At 46.4% G+C, this 18155-nt stretch overlaps 1 protein-coding gene across 1 annotated transcript in view; it reads right to left on the minus strand.

Annotated features, from left to right (window-relative positions):
- Nucleotides 1-18155, minus strand: part of PAPPA (pappalysin 1) — a 173381-nt gene that overhangs the window by 57754 nt on the left and 97472 nt on the right. The window contains exon 10 of the mRNA XM_042878915.1: nucleotides 16180-16376. Within this exon, the coding sequence (XP_042734849.1) occupies nucleotides 16180-16376 (197 nt within the window). The remainder of the gene's footprint in view (nucleotides 1-16179; nucleotides 16377-18155) is intronic.

The raw sequence follows: 18155 nt of genomic DNA on the forward strand, positions 1-18155 counted from the left end.
GTTGGAGGCTGTGCAGCCTTGGGAGAGTGTTCTGATTCCACCAGGTTTGACTGGCTCCTTCCTGCTGAGGCTGATGCACTGCTCCTCAGTCAAGGGATTCCAAACAGCGCTGGGGTAAAGTGTTCTTCCATGAGAAGAGTATGATTGGCAAGTATGGGGAACGTCCAACGGATGCGATAGTAAGAGTGACTTCGAGAGCCTCTCTTACACTAGCTGCTATCCAGCAAACCCACCTGGTGCTAACATATTCCTTGAGATTTTAGTAACAACCTGATTAGATAAATGGTTCCAATAACCTACTTGTGGCAAACATATCCCCTTTTCAATTCTAACAAGCAACTGAGTGTCACTGAACAATGGCAAAGTCGGAACCACTTGCTCAGACAGCCTTTCACACCTCTGCCTCCAGGGCATCCCTAAAGATGTCAGCAGTGTGAAGGCATCTATTACTGCCATGCCATCACTCCTGAGCCACAGTTGAGCGGTACGGGACAGCTGCATGCAGGGGGAAGAAAACGCACAAGAAAGGAGCACTAGGAGACAAAAAGATTAGAAAAAAAGCATCTCAGTCCATTTCAATGGCCTGGAAGACAACATCACTTCTCCTCATGGCTACAAATTCAGGCTTAGGAGAAATAAATTATTTTCTAACATCCTCCTGTTTGCTACAATGATGAAAAACAGCAGTTAAAGCACCTGACAGCTGCGGAGGGAAGAAGGGATAGATGTACTTTTCATTTCAGGGTGTTACCACACACTAAAGTATTTGCTTTGAAGAATGACGGAATCAGGCAAGACTCAAAACTTCACTCACTGGGGCTTATCCAGGTTCTCAGCCCCACACAGCAATGAGAACCATAGGAGTCCAGTCTCTGTTCCAAAGTATTTGGGGACTATTTGTGTCTACTTACTGGAAGCCCATGCCATACCCCTCCCTAGAAAGCTGCTTTCAATTAAAAAAGTTTATGTCTGTTCCTTTCAGAGGTTCTAATCCAGCTCATCTCCCACCCACACACTTTGTACACAAACATCGAAAGACAGAATGAGCGTGGCCAGAGAGCACTGTGGGATCTTCTCACAAGAGGGAATGCCTGGAGGATTCCCTTTGACTGATTTACACAGCCCCCTGTCAATCACAGGGACAGCATGTTCTTCAAACCGCCTCTCCTGTTTTCCTTCTCTCACTCAAGGGGACCAAAGAATGTGTCAGCAGGAAGGGAAAAGTGATATATCAGGAGTGCTCAGTTCATTGCCACATCTAAAAAACATTCAGTATTGCAACCAGCTTCATTTCCTCATAACGTTTTTTTCCCTCCAGGTAATGCGGGAAATTTGTTGAAGACCAAATTTCGGAAGGCAGCCTTGTGAATATTGGTCCTCGTGAATATTGGTCCAGCCATCCCATGAGTAACAGGTAGATTACAAACAGCACCGCAGGATGTTCCACTGTAAGCCCACACCAAGACCAGAGCAATGGTGCCTGCCTTTGGCCTCACAGGTTCAAAATTGGAAAAGAGCTCTAAGATGACCAAGTCCAACCCCAACCCACTCTCACCATGCCCACTGACCGTGTCGCTCAGCGCCACATCTCCCACCTCTGAGGACAGTGAATCCACTTCTTCCATGGGCAGACTGCTCAAGACCACTCTTTTGGAGAGGAAATTTTTCCTAATATCTAACCTGAATCTCCTCTGGCACAACTTAAGGCCATTACCTCTCATTGCATTGCTGCCATGAAATGCTTTGTTGTGTGGGAGGGTCTATTGCCAGCACACCACATGTTAAGGATCATCATTCCTGAGGGCTTGGCATGTGGTCCTGGGTACTGGGCTTCTCTAGCCCACATTGGTAAAGTGAAAATGATACTGCCCCATATCACAAAGGTATCCTGAAGGTAAATGCCATTGCCCCATCTCTGGAGACATATAAGGCCAGATTGGGGCTCTGGGCAGCCTGACCTAGTGGCTGGCAACCCCACCCATGGCAGAGGGTTGGAACTAGATGATCTTTAAGGTCTACACCAACCTAAGCCACTCTGTGATTCTATGATAACCACAGAAAAGGTGCTCAGACGTTATGAAGAGATGCATACACGTGAAGGAGATGCCTCCCACAGGAGTGGGTTAAACATGCATCAATGACATCCGGCCCTGTCCTTCCCATTGAGCAAGCACAGCCTGACACCGCAGGCTTTGCAGACACTGGAAGTTCTCAACTCTCACGTCGTTGTATCAAAATAATCCTAAATGCAGACAGGCAAAACTGCTATTCAAACTGGGACGCTGCCCTGCTCAGCGCTGGCACCCGCGGTGGGAGCGGACGTGCCTGTCTGCATGCCCGCAGGCGCTGAGCACAGCAAATCTGTCTCTTCCCCAGACCCATCTGTTCCCCATGGCAGGGCTTTCTCCAGACCATGTCTGCAGGCTACGTACAGCTGGGAATGGCCATCAGAAGTGTCCGTCCATCAGACAGCAAAGGGGGGACGTGGCTATCGTATCCCAAACACCACACTGCTGCCTCTCCCTCCCCATTCCTGTTGCCACTTCTGCACTGAGACAATGCTGTGGGTTTGTCCCATTTGCAAAATTGTAACCCCAAAACAAACAGGAGGAGGATCCACTGATAAAACTCACAGTAGCATCTATCTGTGGAGCACAGAATGTCCCAAGTGAGGCTATACAAGCACATGGAAACACTCACCGACAGGAGATCTGTGGAGGCACAAACAGGCATTCTGTTTGAAGATCCAGCTGAAGAACAGATTTCGACTGTACTAATGAACCCTAATTAGCCTATAATTTTTAGCATTCAGCTCAGCAGGATGTTATTTATATTTAACTCAACAAATACCAGAGCATCTCAGCCATGACACATGCATCATTTTAACACATCCCTTTTAGATGAAACCCTCCTCTCTTCACTGCCAGAAATGGAGCTGACCATTACCCAGACATTTTATTCTTCAGTATGCTATTATTCTTGCAGACCTAAGGTCAATTCTTCCCACTGATGGCGCAGTTGCTAAATATCAGAAAGGTTCCTGCCTGCTCACTGCCCAGTATTACAAGGCAGCTTGATTGCCACATGGACACCCCCAGTTTGCCTGCTGCAGCACAGACCTCCAATCTGTTCTGAAAGCTGTTGCACTGCTCTCCTCATTTTGGCTGGGAATTGGGTTGGAGTTACAGAAAGAAAAAAAAAAAAGAAATTGCCCATATTAGGGAGCACTGGACCATTAAAAAGGCCACCATTTGGGTTCCAACAAACACCACAAAAATCAGCCAATTTCCAAGATCATTTCAAACCTCTAGAGCCCACAGAGCTCAGATGGAAATTGTACACAAATAGTTTGATATACAGGACTTCAGAAACTTTGCTCAGGATTTTCTCCAAGGTTCTAATCAGACAGCTTGTAGGACAAATGTCCTCGCTAGTGTTCTGGATATGGTATTTCCACTCTTCTAGATTTTCCTGTCAGGAGATTCAGGTCAACACCTGGCTGACCAGCATAGAATCACTGAGGCTGGAAAGACCAATAATATCACCTAGTCCAAGCATCACCCCATGCCTCTGACTGCCCTGGCCACTCAGTGCCACATCTGCCCTTTTCTTCAACACCTCCAGCAATGGCTGTTCCTCCACCTCCAGTCAGTATTGGGTCATTTCACGTCGGCTTCCTAAATTTAAGGAAAACATTCAAAGTTATTTTATCTGACCTGGTATTTATGCATTACTTTTCTGTGCAGAAACCATGGATTTACAACACTCTGTAATTGTAAACACAAGGAAGAAAAGCAAAACAGATTCAGCAGCACAGACTAAAAGTGTAAAATCATGAAACTTGTGTCTTCTCCCATTCAGTAGCCTTTTATTCGTTCTAAACAGCAACTCTCCCTGATCTCTGATATTTATAAACTGCAGCTTCTACTCCAAACCCCTCCTGGTCCTCTGTGCCTGATTTGTTTGCAGCAATGCACTCGTTGAGTAGCGGTGCTTTTAAAGTGGCAAGGAACGAGTCTGAAACGCAGCCTGCCTAAGTTCTGTGCTCTTTGTCTGTTTTTGCCCATTTTGGTTGGGGTATTTAGAGGACGGAAGGCAAAAGATGAAGAACTGTAGTGTGGTTGCTTTTCTCCAGGACAAAGGCATGCAGGCAGGTGATTAACAGAAAAGCCGTATCAACTGGAAGCTGATAAAACTCCCGAGGTAACACACTGATGCTGTATTACTCCCAGATTCAGTTGGCTCAAAAATAAGGGGAAATCACATCTGTCCTTTTACCTGTGTAATGAAGAACAGGATCTGGTGGTGGGATTGCGAGGCTGGCTGTGTCTCATGCAGGATGGAATAAAGCCCCACTGCCACTTGCTGCGTCCAGTCTCAGCACAGCCCCCTCCCATTTGAATCTGGAGCAGCTGATGGTGTCTGGATCTTGCAGGCCTGGCATTCAATTAGCCTGTTACTACAGTTTGCTTAACAAAGAACCACAATTTTCAGCTGAAGGACTGGCTGGATTTTTTATTAATTGAGAAATGACCTTTAAGTGTGTGGAAATACCAATGCTGGCATCTGTAGTTTGCTTGCAGTGTGACAGGATGATAAATTCCTCTACTTATACAGTAAAAAATGATAGTGTTCATTACCAAAGGGAAATTTTTCAGGGTAGAGTACTGGATGTAACACAGGGCTCCCATTCAAAAATGAGTGGGAGATGCAAGGGCTATTTTACTTTGTCATGTAAGTTGACTTAATTTCAGGAAAGCAAACAGGAGCTGCAGGGATTTCCATCAGATGATGGCCCAGATTGCATGTGCATCCAACGTGTGTTATTAACTTCAGCTCTCTCAAAAAAAAAACGCAGTTATTTCACTTCCAAAGAGTCCGTATAAGCAATGTAGTTCAGATTTTAGATCAAGCAGTTGCTGTTTAAGCTCTCCTTTGAATTTCTGTTATCTCCAAACTCAAAGCAAACTTCATTTAAAACAAATGAGTTAAAAATCAAAATCACACATGGTATACCTGAAAAAAAAAAAACAACAACCTGTATATCAATTCTGACTGGCCCTCTCCCAAACCCACACTGGCTTTGACATCCAGCCAGGTGTAATCAAAATACGGAGGATGCTAGCTGGACCTGTGGAAAAACAATATGGAATTTTAACTTTATAACAAAACCCTAACCAGATGATCTCTGCGTGGTTCAAAGGATCACCCCAAACACAGCACCTGAGACAGGGCCAGGAACTATAGCAGAACAGCAAGAAAAAGAAGGGGATCTAATAACCAACTCATCTTTTGCACAGGCAAGTATATACTACCACTTGGAGCTCAGGGAGACAATTAGCACTTGCTCTTGCCTTGTTTTCTATTCAGCAATGCACAATGAGTGGGTGCAAAGGCAAGTGATAACTCACAGTGCACAGCAACACAGAGCACAATCTTATAAGAGGCACATGAATGTGTAACTGAGCCATTTTCCTGCCATGTGCTCCTGGTTATTCACACCAGGACCTTGCTCTTCCTTCAGCACAGCTACACAATGCGCAGGTGCTGCTCTCAAACAACAGCACTTTGCTCCCAGCGCTGCCAGCGTTTCACCTAGCAGGATTAATTCGTAGAATTAGCCCTGAATTGCACTCTCCTATTATATTCAGACTTCTAAATATGCCCACTGTTAGAAACAGCAGCCAAACGCAACCTGCTGGACCAACAGCATGAAGAAACAGCAAACAAGACCTCATACTCCACTTCTGTGAACATCAGTCTCATCAAAGTTAATTGACACTTCCAACCTGCAGCAAAAGCTCCGTCTACAACTTCCACGTTGTTGCTCACCAACGTGTGAAGGCATTATAGACTGATAAGTGCTTTAGCAGACTGTATATCCATCCACTGGAGAGTGAGGTTAAACAAACACAGTAGCCAGAACATTATTGTTGGCTGCATCTCCGGTTCCAGAACTGCCTGTCTCTCACTTGAACCATCCCAGTCCATTGCAGCAAGTTGCTGCACAGAGCTACAGGCCAAGGCTGCTCATGGGGGGGCTGTGGTGAAGGAAAACAATCCCATCCCATACATTTTCACCACTGAGGAGTACAGCAAAAGGCTTTCTTTTTTTTTCCTCCCCCCTTTGATGGCAGCATTTCATTTGAGAGCAGCTGGCACCAAGAAATCAAGCTTTTAAATGCAGAATGTGTGCCACGTATTGGGAGGATCTTCAGTGTAGTTTTTTATTGTTGTGTTAGTGGATTTGACTCACTGGATCCATTGTAGCTTCGCTAGCTTGGCACTCCTGCAAGGCAAAGCAGGACCGAGCTTGTTACAGTCTGCTCCACAGTATCCCCTCCTTGCTACCCAAAGCAGGTCCCATAAATTGACTCCAATGAAGGAAGCAAGCAGCTGGCTGGACAAAGCCCCAAAAGCAACAACAACAAATCCCAGAGAACTTCAGCTTCACCTATTCAGAGTATGGGCACACAGAGATGCGTAGAAGCACTCGGGCAGCGTTTCTGATACAAAGATAGAGGAATAGGAATAAAAAGCTAGGCAGCAGCTGCCACGAGGTGTAGGACAGGTGCCACTGGGGCAACGAGGACACTGCTGAGCTTTGCCTGTGGCCACAGAGAGCAGCCAAGCAGTGGTTAATATCAGCTCCGACCACATGATCGCATGCAGGAAAGGTCAAAAGAGTGATTTTTCATTTGAAAACATCTGTGTGTTTAAAGAACAAAACTTTCTCATGTGCAGAAAACTAGGGGTTTCCAGCGCTTTTGTTTCCAGAGTTAAAAGTTGTGTTTTTCAGCTTTCTTTAGGGTTAGGGACATGTAAACACACTGCACAAACCACACACAACCTTCTCAACAAAGCACTTCCCCAGGCAAGAAGAACTGGGGGTGCCAAGCCCCCCATCCCCATCTCATTTTCTCTCTCAGTTCAGCTCAGCTGTCCCTCGCTGTGCTCCCAACCAGACACCATGTTGCTGGCCTCTCCTATATGAGGACATCCACATGCCTCCAATCCCAAGGGTGGAGGCCTGCTCCGGCCTGTCACAGGCTTTAATTGGTCACATCTCAGGAGATGATGCATTGGGAAGAGGCTCCAAGTGTAGCAGCAATGGGAAGGCTGCAGCAGGGCTTGCAGGGTGCCGGCACAGGGAGCTGCACCTACACTCCAGCTGGACTCTTGGTTCCCCACCCATCTCCTCAGCTCCAGTTGAGACTAAACCAGTATGCAGCTTGCTTCGCTTAATACCAGAAGGCACAGTCTGTGGTATACAAGTCAGAAGGTTCCCAATTGTTTACCTGAGTTTTTCCCATTGCAATGCTGAGGTAGTGGAGCTGCTGCCACACAGTCACATTTCTCAGGGTGAGCAGGGACCGTTGTTTCCTCCAGTCCACACATCTGCAGCCATGCAGAGCCATGGGTTGAGGATCTGGGGAAGCCCACCACCTCCCTCTAACTCCAGTGCAGACCTGGTTGCTCAGAGGACCCCTGAGCTCCAACAGATCAAACCAGGAAACCACTTGTCCTCCAGCTGCTTTCACTGAGCTGCCATGGTGACTGAAGGACAAGCATCACCTGCATGGGAAGCTCACAGCTTCCTCAGCTTCACCACCTGTCAGGAACTCACAGCTGCCAGGTCTCAGCCTTTCCCACCAGAAACAACCACTAGGACAAAGGAAAGCTTCCATATAGTGAGGCCTTCCTCTTCTAGTAGGTGAAGGTCACAGTGTGAACACAGTGCAGTGCTCAGGAAAAGGTCTGCTTTGCTAGAAGGCAGCTTTTCAAATACATTTGGATGGAGAAAGGTGAAGAGAAGGGGTTAAATAGGGCCTTCAAAAGCATCTTGCTCATTAGGAATCCAGTAGCAGCTAGATGCTAAGGCATCTCCAGAAATACTAAACCACGACTTTCCCAACTAAACATCCAAACACACCTTGGAATTTGGCACTGGCTGCCCTCATAGGATTTTCATTACAGTTATTTTTTAATACACTCCACCAGGACAAGAGGGGCCCAGCTGAGGGCCGGTGGGGCTGTGGGCAAGTGACAGGGACACACGAGGTCACAGAGAATCAAACCTGCCTTGCTTCCCAGTGCAACCTTGACTAAGTTATCCCCAAGTCATGCTTCAGCTTCTGTGTCAGAAGAGGGACCTGTGATGTTAATTACCAAAGCACAGGACAACAAGAACCTCTGCCCCAAATGCTAAGAATAAGCAATGACCAGCATGGCTGGCAGCTTGATGTTCTGCTGAAAGGAGGGCTTCTCTCAGGGAGCAGGTACATGTGTGCTGATCATTGAAACAGCCACGTACAAAGTGGGTGAATCGTGTCTGCTTACCAGATTCACCACTGAGAAGACCTCAGAGGAAATGGTGATTCTTGAACTTCATGGGCAATTTTTATAAAAGAAGAGTGTTAAACTGGGGTTCCTCAGCAATTATGGCTCCAACGAAGGCAGCGTGCTCCAGGAACTTGAAGCAACACTGGAGTTTATCCAAGGGGACCCCAGCTCAAGGTTTTTATTTTTGAAAGTCAGGTGAGGACTGAGGGACTGACTTGAGGGACTTTCTAACATGGCATGCCTTCAGGACAGGGCTGCATAAGCACTGTCATCCGAAAATCATGCCTTTTAGAGACATCTTGAGATGAACACCCCAAAATTGAGTGGCATTCAAAATATGAGGCCTCTCATGACAATGTGGGCAAAAATGCCTACAGTACTCTGAACAAGTAGTGCAGACAATCCTCCATTTAAAAGAAAAAATAAATTCCCTGCTACTGGCATGAGAAAGTTTACTTTCAGGCTTAAAGAAATGATCGTGTGGTTTTGAGGATGGCATTCCGTTCTGCTGAAGAATAGCACCCTGCCTGCCTGTCTATCTGTGGCTTTGTAGCTACATTACAATCTTGGAGAGCTCTGTTTACATATTTTACATGTTTTCTTGTGCAGAACATGAAACCAAATTACATAGTAAAGGACGTTACGGTTTCACTCCTGCGCACGCTTTTCCACCCTCTCCTTCCAATCACGTTTTAATTCCATCCAAAATAATTGACTGGGTATTTTTAACTGTGCTTGATTGACTGGCAATCCTTCAGGCAGGTTTGTTTGCTGTTGCACAGGGAAATCATGCAAAAGCTGGAGAAGCTACATGCCAGGGGGGTAGGGAGAGGACGGCCAGGGCGGGGGTGGGATAAGAAATGCCGAGAACCCTTCATGCATGAACAAAGCAGACGTGTCGATGCATTTATGCAAAATCATTCTGCTCTGAATGGAGAGGGACCCAAGACAAACAACCCGGATGGGATGCAGGAGAGCTATCCCACGCTTATGGCTGGACATGCTCTGCATCTAAAGGATGGTGAGCAGCAGAAGCAGACGGAGAGACTGGCAGGTTGAGGGGCAAGGGCCGAGGAGGGGGGTCTCCTTTCAGAGCAGTGCATGCTAACGAGCACTGCTGTGGTTGCAGGGTCCGGCTTTCCAGCTCGCTGATGCCGGGGGGTCCGAGCTGTTTTCAATTACAGCGTGTAATCTGGGTGGGCGGCTGGGTGTACAGCAGATATCATAAAATGGTAAGTTACTTCCTAAAGAAGCACATAATCCTTTACTATTATCTGGGACAATATTCCTTTCTTCCCTTTCTTCTCCTCGCCTCTAGCAACGACAAATGGGATGGAATTCTGCTCTCCTTTAGTTAATGGTACACGTCTCCTGGTCCTGGGAAGAGGCAGCACCAATTTCCGGCACCTGAGGATTTTTGGTTTGACCTTCGTCTCTGAAAAGGTCAGACCGAACCTCTCTGGAGTACTGATCACTGCTTTGCTCTCTGCATCATCCTTTGTTTCTTTTATCTATTTTCTGTACTGTACACAAAGGGAACACAGTGTACCAGCCCCTGGTACTCACTGTTCTTTCCCCTTAGATGACTTGCATATGTGCTCTTGAAAAATTATTCTAAAAACTAGTGGGGGAGGGGAGTGGAAAGAAAAAAAAAATCCCTTGAGTGTTTGGCAAAATTGCTTGGAATCTCCTCTGACATCTCATTGTGTTCTCTCTGTCCTCCCCTTACACAAATCAGTCAGAGGCTATGACATCAGGCATGGGGTCTGCTGGTACCACTGCCACGAGCACAGGAGCACTGCAAGATGGGATGCAGGGGTGAGAGGGAGGGATTCCACTGTCCATCCCAGCAGGAACAGGCAGCCAGGTGATGGGCAGCATCCCCTGCTCTTCAGCCAGCTCTGGATTGCCTTTAAGGGTAACACTCTTTCTCAGCCATCTCTCTGTAGCTGGCTCTTTTGTCAAACTATCCCATTTTTCTCTTTTTTTTTTTTTTTTTTCTTCCTTCAGAAAACTGAGATCATCTACGAGCAGAAGCCACAGCACAGATGTGAGCACACATCTTTGCAGCATCCCTCACCTTGGCATGAACCCTCTGCATGGACCACATCCTCCAACGAGGCAAAGCAGCAATGCAAACACGTGAAGAAGGACCAGTGGAGCTCCCCAGGCAAACAACATCACCTCGTTTGGCAAAAAAGATTGCAGCTTTCCCAGTAATATATGTGGGAAACAAGGTTTCTAGCTATTACAGCAAGGAGCTGGTGGAAGAGTTTTCCAGTAATTTTGTAATGGGAACGAAAGGCCAAACTGAGAGGATAAAATCTGGTTAATCCACAAACAGGATGATGTGAAGTGGCTGAAAGAACTAAAATGCAATGGATGTGTTGATCCCAGAACCCCCTTCAGGTCTGTGCTCACAGACACGGCTCTCAGCCAGCCCTGAGCAGTTTTCTTTTTATCCAAGATATGAGCAATGCCATTTCAAGATCTCCTGAACTTCCTGGTCCTGGGGACACCTGGGCCTAACAATGCCCAGTGCCTGCAATGTCTCTTAGGGAAAGCAAGGTTCAATACTCAAACAGTTGCTTCACCTTTCTGCTCCCTGATTTTCAAGTCTATTAAATGGACTGGAAACCAGAAAATGTGGCTGTGAAAAGGCTTAATTAATCCGTATTCACTGAAAAGATATGAAATATACCATAGCATAAGGCAGGTGCGTTCCCCAGAGTTCCCCTGCCTGAACTCATCCGAGCTTTGAGCTTAGGGATGCCCTTCCCCAGCTCCTGGTGAAGGAGGCTCTGCAGTATCTGCGGGACGGCTGAAAGAAAGACTCAGTTTTGGGCTCCCTTGAACTAATTTTTGACTTGGAAATTCTCTGAACTGTGGTGCATGAGCCAGCACTGGAAATGTGCTCAGACGAGTACAGCAAAGCTACATTCCTCTTGCGGCAGCCTGTGCAGTGTCCAGTTCATCTTTTTCCAGAACTGGTCTCTGATCACTCATGGTTCCTCCATTAATGGTTTTTCTTAGCGGGATTTTATACTCAACCTCCAGAGATCAACAGTTCAAAGCCTGGCTCAGCTATAAATAACAAAGACATTTGCGAAGCAAATCATCTTATTAAAAATGGGGATCTTTTTCTCTTCCACCAACCACAATAAAGCCCTTTACCGTTGAAGAGCAACAGGACTTGGCTGTGAATGGGGAAGTTCAAAAAGGGCCACTTGCAGAGCCGACAGACAGACACCCTCCCTCTTCTCAGCAAGATCACCCCAAAGGAAAGGAATGGCTTCTCCATTAAAAGTTGCAGGTTTCCTCTCTCCCCACTCCTGTTCAAGATTGCCCTATTTGCTGGCTTTGCCGGATCTTTGGGGAATTATCTTCAGAGTTATATTTATTAGTCAAAGTAAAACTCTGTGGCAGAGAACTCCATCATTTTTTCTCTTCAATTTTGTCACAGTATTTTCTTACCAGCCTTGAAGCTTTTGCTCTGCCATGCTACTTCTTCCAGTATTCAAAATATTTTTGTGCTCTCGCCTTCTCCTTTTGTTGGAAAGTTCAGGTATACTGCAATTGCTGACATCTTTCTCTGGACAGCTGAAGACTATGTTTGTTGCAGTGAGTCTAGATGAGTGCAATTGTGGGAACTGCAATAGGGGCAGGAGGGGGCCTCTATTTGTGGGAAAGATGTAATAAGAATCCTCTTCCACAGCTTCTTACTCCATAGCAGCCCCTGTGGGGTACGCAGGGGGAGAGCAGGGTGTGTTAGTGTGGGAAGAAAAATGAATCCCAGGATCTGTGCATCCAGCAGCCTCAGGAAAGAGCCCCCTTTTCATTAACTGTGCCTAAGATGTGCAGTTCTTCCTGCACAGGGGAAAAGCCAGTACTGACAGTGATATAGGAAGAAATACACATATATATAACTATATATATAGTATATATATATAGTGACTTGAACAGCTTCTGTGCAACTGGGAGGAAATACAATGAAAGACAAAGCTGCTGGAGGACTGCTGCTCAGAATCACCAATGTAAACACCAGCTTTCAAGTCTTGATCACATGCTGCTGTAACAGGTACAGAAAGGTCATCAATAAGCCACCTAAAGATCCATCAGTGCCTTCCTATGCTCCTCTGCTATAAATGCCATAGAGAAAACTACAGATAAGCTATTCTCCAGAGGCAGGAGAGCTCACCAGCAAGAGGAAAGCAGCAATGGCATCTCTTCCCAGGTCGCTCCAACCAGTGTGCAGTGGGATCATGGAAACTGAGTCCACCAACGCCACAGCAAGAACAGGACAGCCATCCTGTTACAGTGCCCACACACCACGTGTTCCTAATTAGCAGCCCTCACTGATGGATCTTCACTGGTAATGGTAAAGCTGGGATCGAGCATGCAGACCAATGGCTGGCTTTCTGAGCCCACGCTTTGCCAGGCTCAGGAGTGCTTTACATGGTGTAAGAAGGCCACATCCTCCCCCTCCTGCTGGTGGTGAGAAGCCTGACCCTGGCTGGATAGGAACTGGTTGGACAAACAAGTCCCAGGGGACTTCCAGTAGTGGCAGCTATTCACAAAACAGATCAGTCGGAGTGCCCTTTGTCTGCCTATTTATGCCGACTGGATCTGTCCTTCAGCGAGTATAAATCTGCCCAGAGCTACTGCCTTTCTGTAGTCCTTGCCAGCGTACACCAGCTGATGACTTAATGCTAGCATCAATAATCTTTAGCACAAGAAAAGCCCTGAGAAATAAACAGAGCTGCAGAAAACCCCACACAACCAGTCCATCAACACCGATAATATTTCACACACGGCGGATGGCAAGGAGAGGCTGTTTACAAACTCACTGCAAGAGCAGCAGGGAAAAGAACGGCCCGGGAGCGTGCACAGCCCTCATTGCTGAATTCCTCCTGCAGCTGATAACAGGTACTGAGGATCTGCGGAGGATGTCAGATTAGAAATCAAGCTGTAAAAATACCCTGTGCTGGCGCTCGCATTTCTGTGCTGGCGTGATGTTGCTGACTAGTCCTCTCTGGCTTTAAATATGATGCTGTCAGTACTGTGAATATTTCTTAATCTGCACTGAAGAGTGGCTGCCAGGAAAGTAGAAGTGGCCGTCTATCAGCCTTGCCTGTGCAGAAAGAGTGATTGTCTGAAGGGGGGCTCTCTGACCTTTTCATTTTTCAAATGTGTATCTGTTTGCCAAGAGCGTGTCATTTGTAAGCATTTTGTTGTTCAAAACAAATCTTCTACTGCAAACTTTTTTCTCCTCCCGTAGTATGATGCCATTCTGCAGCCTCATATGAGCATGTAATGAAGATCCACCTCAAAACAACAAGCAAGGGCATACGTCCTGCTCCTAAAGAACAAGAAACAGGCGATGTCTTAAGGAACTGTGCAAACAGGGCCAGGGTGTTCAATCTGCAGAAGGAACCCTATGACATCAAGAAAGTCCACCCCAGCTTTTGCTCATAAACCGTCCTCCAAGAGTAAATAAGAGGAAATAAGTAGATATGGCTGAGATGCACCACAGTGAGAAACGTGGAGCTTGGAAACAGGATGAGCAAAACTAATGCAGAAATACAGCCATGCAGAGTAATGGGTCTCGAGATAGCTAAGGATGAGAAAACGTTTTAAATTGGGAAATACATCCTTAAAATGCTTTCAAGTGCTTTGAGAGTGTCAGGGAATTATGAGAAACAGGGATGGCTAACAAACAAGCAGCTTATATATTCTGTACATTACTGCGCACTGCACTCAAACATATCTTTCATGGCATTCCTGATGAGAAGCCAACACAAATGCCACTCTGATTAATCAGGAAAGTACCCAGCAACAACATGAAAAGTTTGCACAACACCAGCAAGCACACAACCTACTCTGACAGATATCTGGGTAAAGAAAGGTGCTCCTTTCATCAATACAAAACCCCCTAAGGCTCAGTGCTTGCGCAGATAATGAAGCCAAACATGTTTACACACCAGTGATCATTACAAGCGGTGATTAGAGGAGATGCTGGGTTAATTTTCATCTCAAGCACTCCGCTAGGTAACAGTGATGACCTGCTGCCCCACCTCACCTCCCCAGAGCGACAAGTCAGGTGCTCCTCCACAAGCTGCAAGTCTGCCCTGTTCCTGGCAAAAACAAAGGCTTTCCCAACATGTATGATTAAAAAGGTCAATGAACCCCATGTGCCCGCCCTGGTGTAATACAACCAGCTGAGCTAAAGCAAAAATTCCTTTTGCTGGAAGTAAATAGCACACTGTTATCTCCCCAGGGCCCAGCCAATAACAGGAGGCATGTTCCCATTCACTCCGCCAGCGTGCGATATGCTAGTGCTCTGCCTATAAATACAACAGCTTGGTTTCCTTGTTTTTTTCTTAACAAGGCTGTGACAACTTCATCTCTTCTGGGTACAACAAACATGCTTGAGCTGTAGGGACACAGCAGGGCTTTCTGCTGTGTGTGTTCACAGTGGTGTTTTCTCCACCGCGCGACCATATGCTGCCTACTGCACAGTGGCTGCATTCCTACCAGAGCACGAGGAGAAAATGAGGGCAGAAAATCACAGTGGGATGGGGACAGAGGGCTCAGGGACACACACATTCAGCAGCACCTGAACTGGAGACAGCAGACTGTGGTACTACAGCCCACAGAACTCCAATCAGAACAAAGTAATGAAGGCATTGGTAGGGGTCCAGAAGAAAGTTCCTTTTCCAGTGTGAAATAATAAATGAGACCGTGATAAGAAGGCAATACTGGGCTCAAGATTCTGTCTTGGTACCGTGCCAGCTAACCATGCTTCGGACTTTTAGAACTGACCTGGTCATTAATTTGTTACAGACTTGAGCAATGTGAACAAGGCCACATCTCTTGGATAAAGATTTTTTCTCTTGCAAGCCAAGGGGAAATGCTTGGTGTTTACTATTCACAGAGAAATCCGCTTGTCGTATCTGTGACATTGCATTCCTCTCTGCACTGCCCACCCAGGACACTTCCCAGATAACCAGACTGCAAGAACAACTTGGCTGCATCAAATCCAAAGTCCATCTGATTCACTGTTCTGCCTAGCAGGGGGCAATGGTGGATGCTGAAGGGAGAATATACAAAGTAGCTCTTGTATATGATGATCCTTTTCTTGCTGTAGTCTCAAAAAAAAAACCCCAAAAAATAAACCAAAAAAAACAAGCAATGCCAGCTTTCTTAAATCAGAGGGTTGCATCTGGGCTGTTGCATCTGCATGGTGTACAGCTCTGTTTTCTAGGCATTTATCTGACATCTTTTTGAACTCATTTGGATCTAATTCTCTCAGGGAGACAAAAGGTAAAGTTATGGTAACTGGGGCTATTTATGTTACAAAGGAGACATGTAAGAAAGGGGTTAAAGCTAATGAATGGCTTTGGGAATGGAAGGGACCTTTCTCAGAATAGAACAATAGGGTGCTTTTATGAAACCGGGAGGCAGAAAACACAAAACTATTAAAAAAGAAAGAACACTCTTTTGTATTATTCTACATTAGCCTTCAGAACTCATTGCCACAAGATAGAACCCTGTGCTGGCAGCTGAGAGCCTGCCTAGTCTTTTGGGTGGTGATAGTTTGCTAGAGGTGACTGCTACACAACTTACTGTGAGCAGAGCACAACTTCAGCCAGTTTCCAGATGGATGACTGGAACAGAATTTCAGCTCCATCGCTACTCAGAAAGAGGGCAATGGCTGTCAACTTCCTTGGTGAGCTAGCGGGCACACATGAATGTCGACCGTCTTGTTGTTACGTTCATCAATGTCCTCGATGGACTCCACTTTCAAGGGGAGGTAACAGAGTCTGCTTCCCTTACCTGGGTTGCTGCTGGCTGACCGATGACCACCCAGCCGGGGCACTGCTGGTCGCTGTGATGGGAGACGGAGACGTTGGAAGCCCACTGATCGAGGAAGCCTTTGGGAGTGTAAACGCCACAGTCTTTGATGCTGGTCATTTGCTCAAATTCCTCGCATACTCCATCACCATCGTGGAAATAACACCTGCTGGGTTCATCTGCCAGAAGAAACCAAAGAGGAAAAGTCACAACACGGCTACATGTCTGTGGCTTAGTTGCTAGGATCTGATAACACCAGTGGTGCATCTGCTGGTCCAGAGCACTGGGAAGTAAAAGCGTTGGCCAATAGAAGGTGATTTTAAGGACGCTCATCAGGAACAGCTCATTTTGTTATTGGGCAAAACCCTCAAAATATTCCTTACAGTAAGAGATTTTCTGCTTATTTTTGTCTATCGCTATTTAAAAGGATGGGGAAGGAAGAAAGTAGAGATTAAAAACACACAAGAACAGAACGTGGGTATTGGCATCCATTTCTATCCCTGACTTGGATGGAAAAAAGCCAGCAGAGGTCTGGTCTACGTTTCCCTTTTTGTTCTTAAAAGATATCCGCAAAACAACAACAGCGTCTGTGAATTTAGAGATGGTGAAAACAGCCAAGATCACAGCCACAGCAACCAAGGGCCACGCAGATCAGTTTGTCCAAAGAGCAGACAGAGTATGCATCGTGTGAGGGTGAGCTTGCCACATACACACAAGGCTTCAACCAACGTAACTCAGATCTGACCTGAAAGGATCAAAAGCAGCAGGAGACTTTATTATCCTTGTCCATTTATTCTGTGGCTTCTCTAATGAGACTACCAACAAAGATGCCAAATTTTTGAGGTTGTTTCTCTAACACCGGCCCATTAAAAACTGAATCAAGATCCATCTACTCTTTTCAAACAGACTGCATAGCAATAATGACTTTCAGTCATTAGAGTACTCTGTGAAATGGAAACCTTTGACCTGTTGGTATCCTATTTTGTATTGTATTATCATTGCCAGTCCCCAGAGGTATCCAGTTCTGACAGCCTGTTGTATTTTTGTCTGGCAAATAAGCCTGCTGAAAAAATGGTAGGAAATTAGCCAGAGCTGCAAGCTGGACTGATGGAAACGATCCCCAAGGACAGCCCTGTTGGTAGCGTTGGACTATCTCAAGCTAGGTGTCAGAAAATCCAACGGCTGCTCAATTTTGAGCTACTTCCAAACTACGAAATCCCCTGTTTATTTTTCATCATAGTTTACTCAGTGAAATTCCATCATGAGCCAGGAAAAAAAAAAAATCATTTTATTGCGATTCAATTATTTAATGACTTTCTCTCCTTTTCCACCCCCTTCTTCCCAATCCTCTGTGCAAAACTGCAGGTCCTTGAGAGAGTACGAGTTTGAAAGAATGGAGAAGCCTGTCAGGGAACAATGTCACCGTGGTTTCATTTCATCACAACCTCTGCAGCCAACTTGCATACGAGGTAAGCGTGGGGGAGTGTGTACTTGCTGGGCCAGCACTCAGAGCTGGCGAAAGTGAGCCTGGAAGCTGTTCAGCAGTATGAGCACAGCTCTGTGTCTGAGGTCACATTCAAGGGGTGGCCAAACTTCTTAACAAGTCATCTTAAAATCTTCACGTGGCCAGGAGCCACTGAGCATGCAGTGCACACCTTGAAGGGTTTGGAGGAGCAGTGCTGTGAGCGCTTTGCAGAAAGAAGATGACAGTGTCTCCCTGGGGTGAGACATTACACCACAGCGGGAGGGGGCTGGGGTTTATGTGCAGATGGGCCCTAATGCAACCCAGAAGCACTGCAATGGCCTGCAGCCCTTCCTCTCATGTTGCCCAAGGGCCCCAGTGCCAGCAGGGCCCCACTCCCCATCATCTGCTACCAACCCAGCTGGGAATGTGATGCTGAACTGCTCATGGGCCCTGAGAGCCCCAGCTGTGTCACACCTTATTCTGCCATGGGGTG

This window comes from Lagopus leucura, unplaced genomic scaffold (assembly GCF_019238085.1).
Source record: "Lagopus leucura isolate 7727_CA_CO unplaced genomic scaffold, USGS_WTPT01 Super-Scaffold_100022, whole genome shotgun sequence".
NCBI classification, from domain to species: Eukaryota; Metazoa; Chordata; class Aves; order Galliformes; family Phasianidae; genus Lagopus; species Lagopus leucura.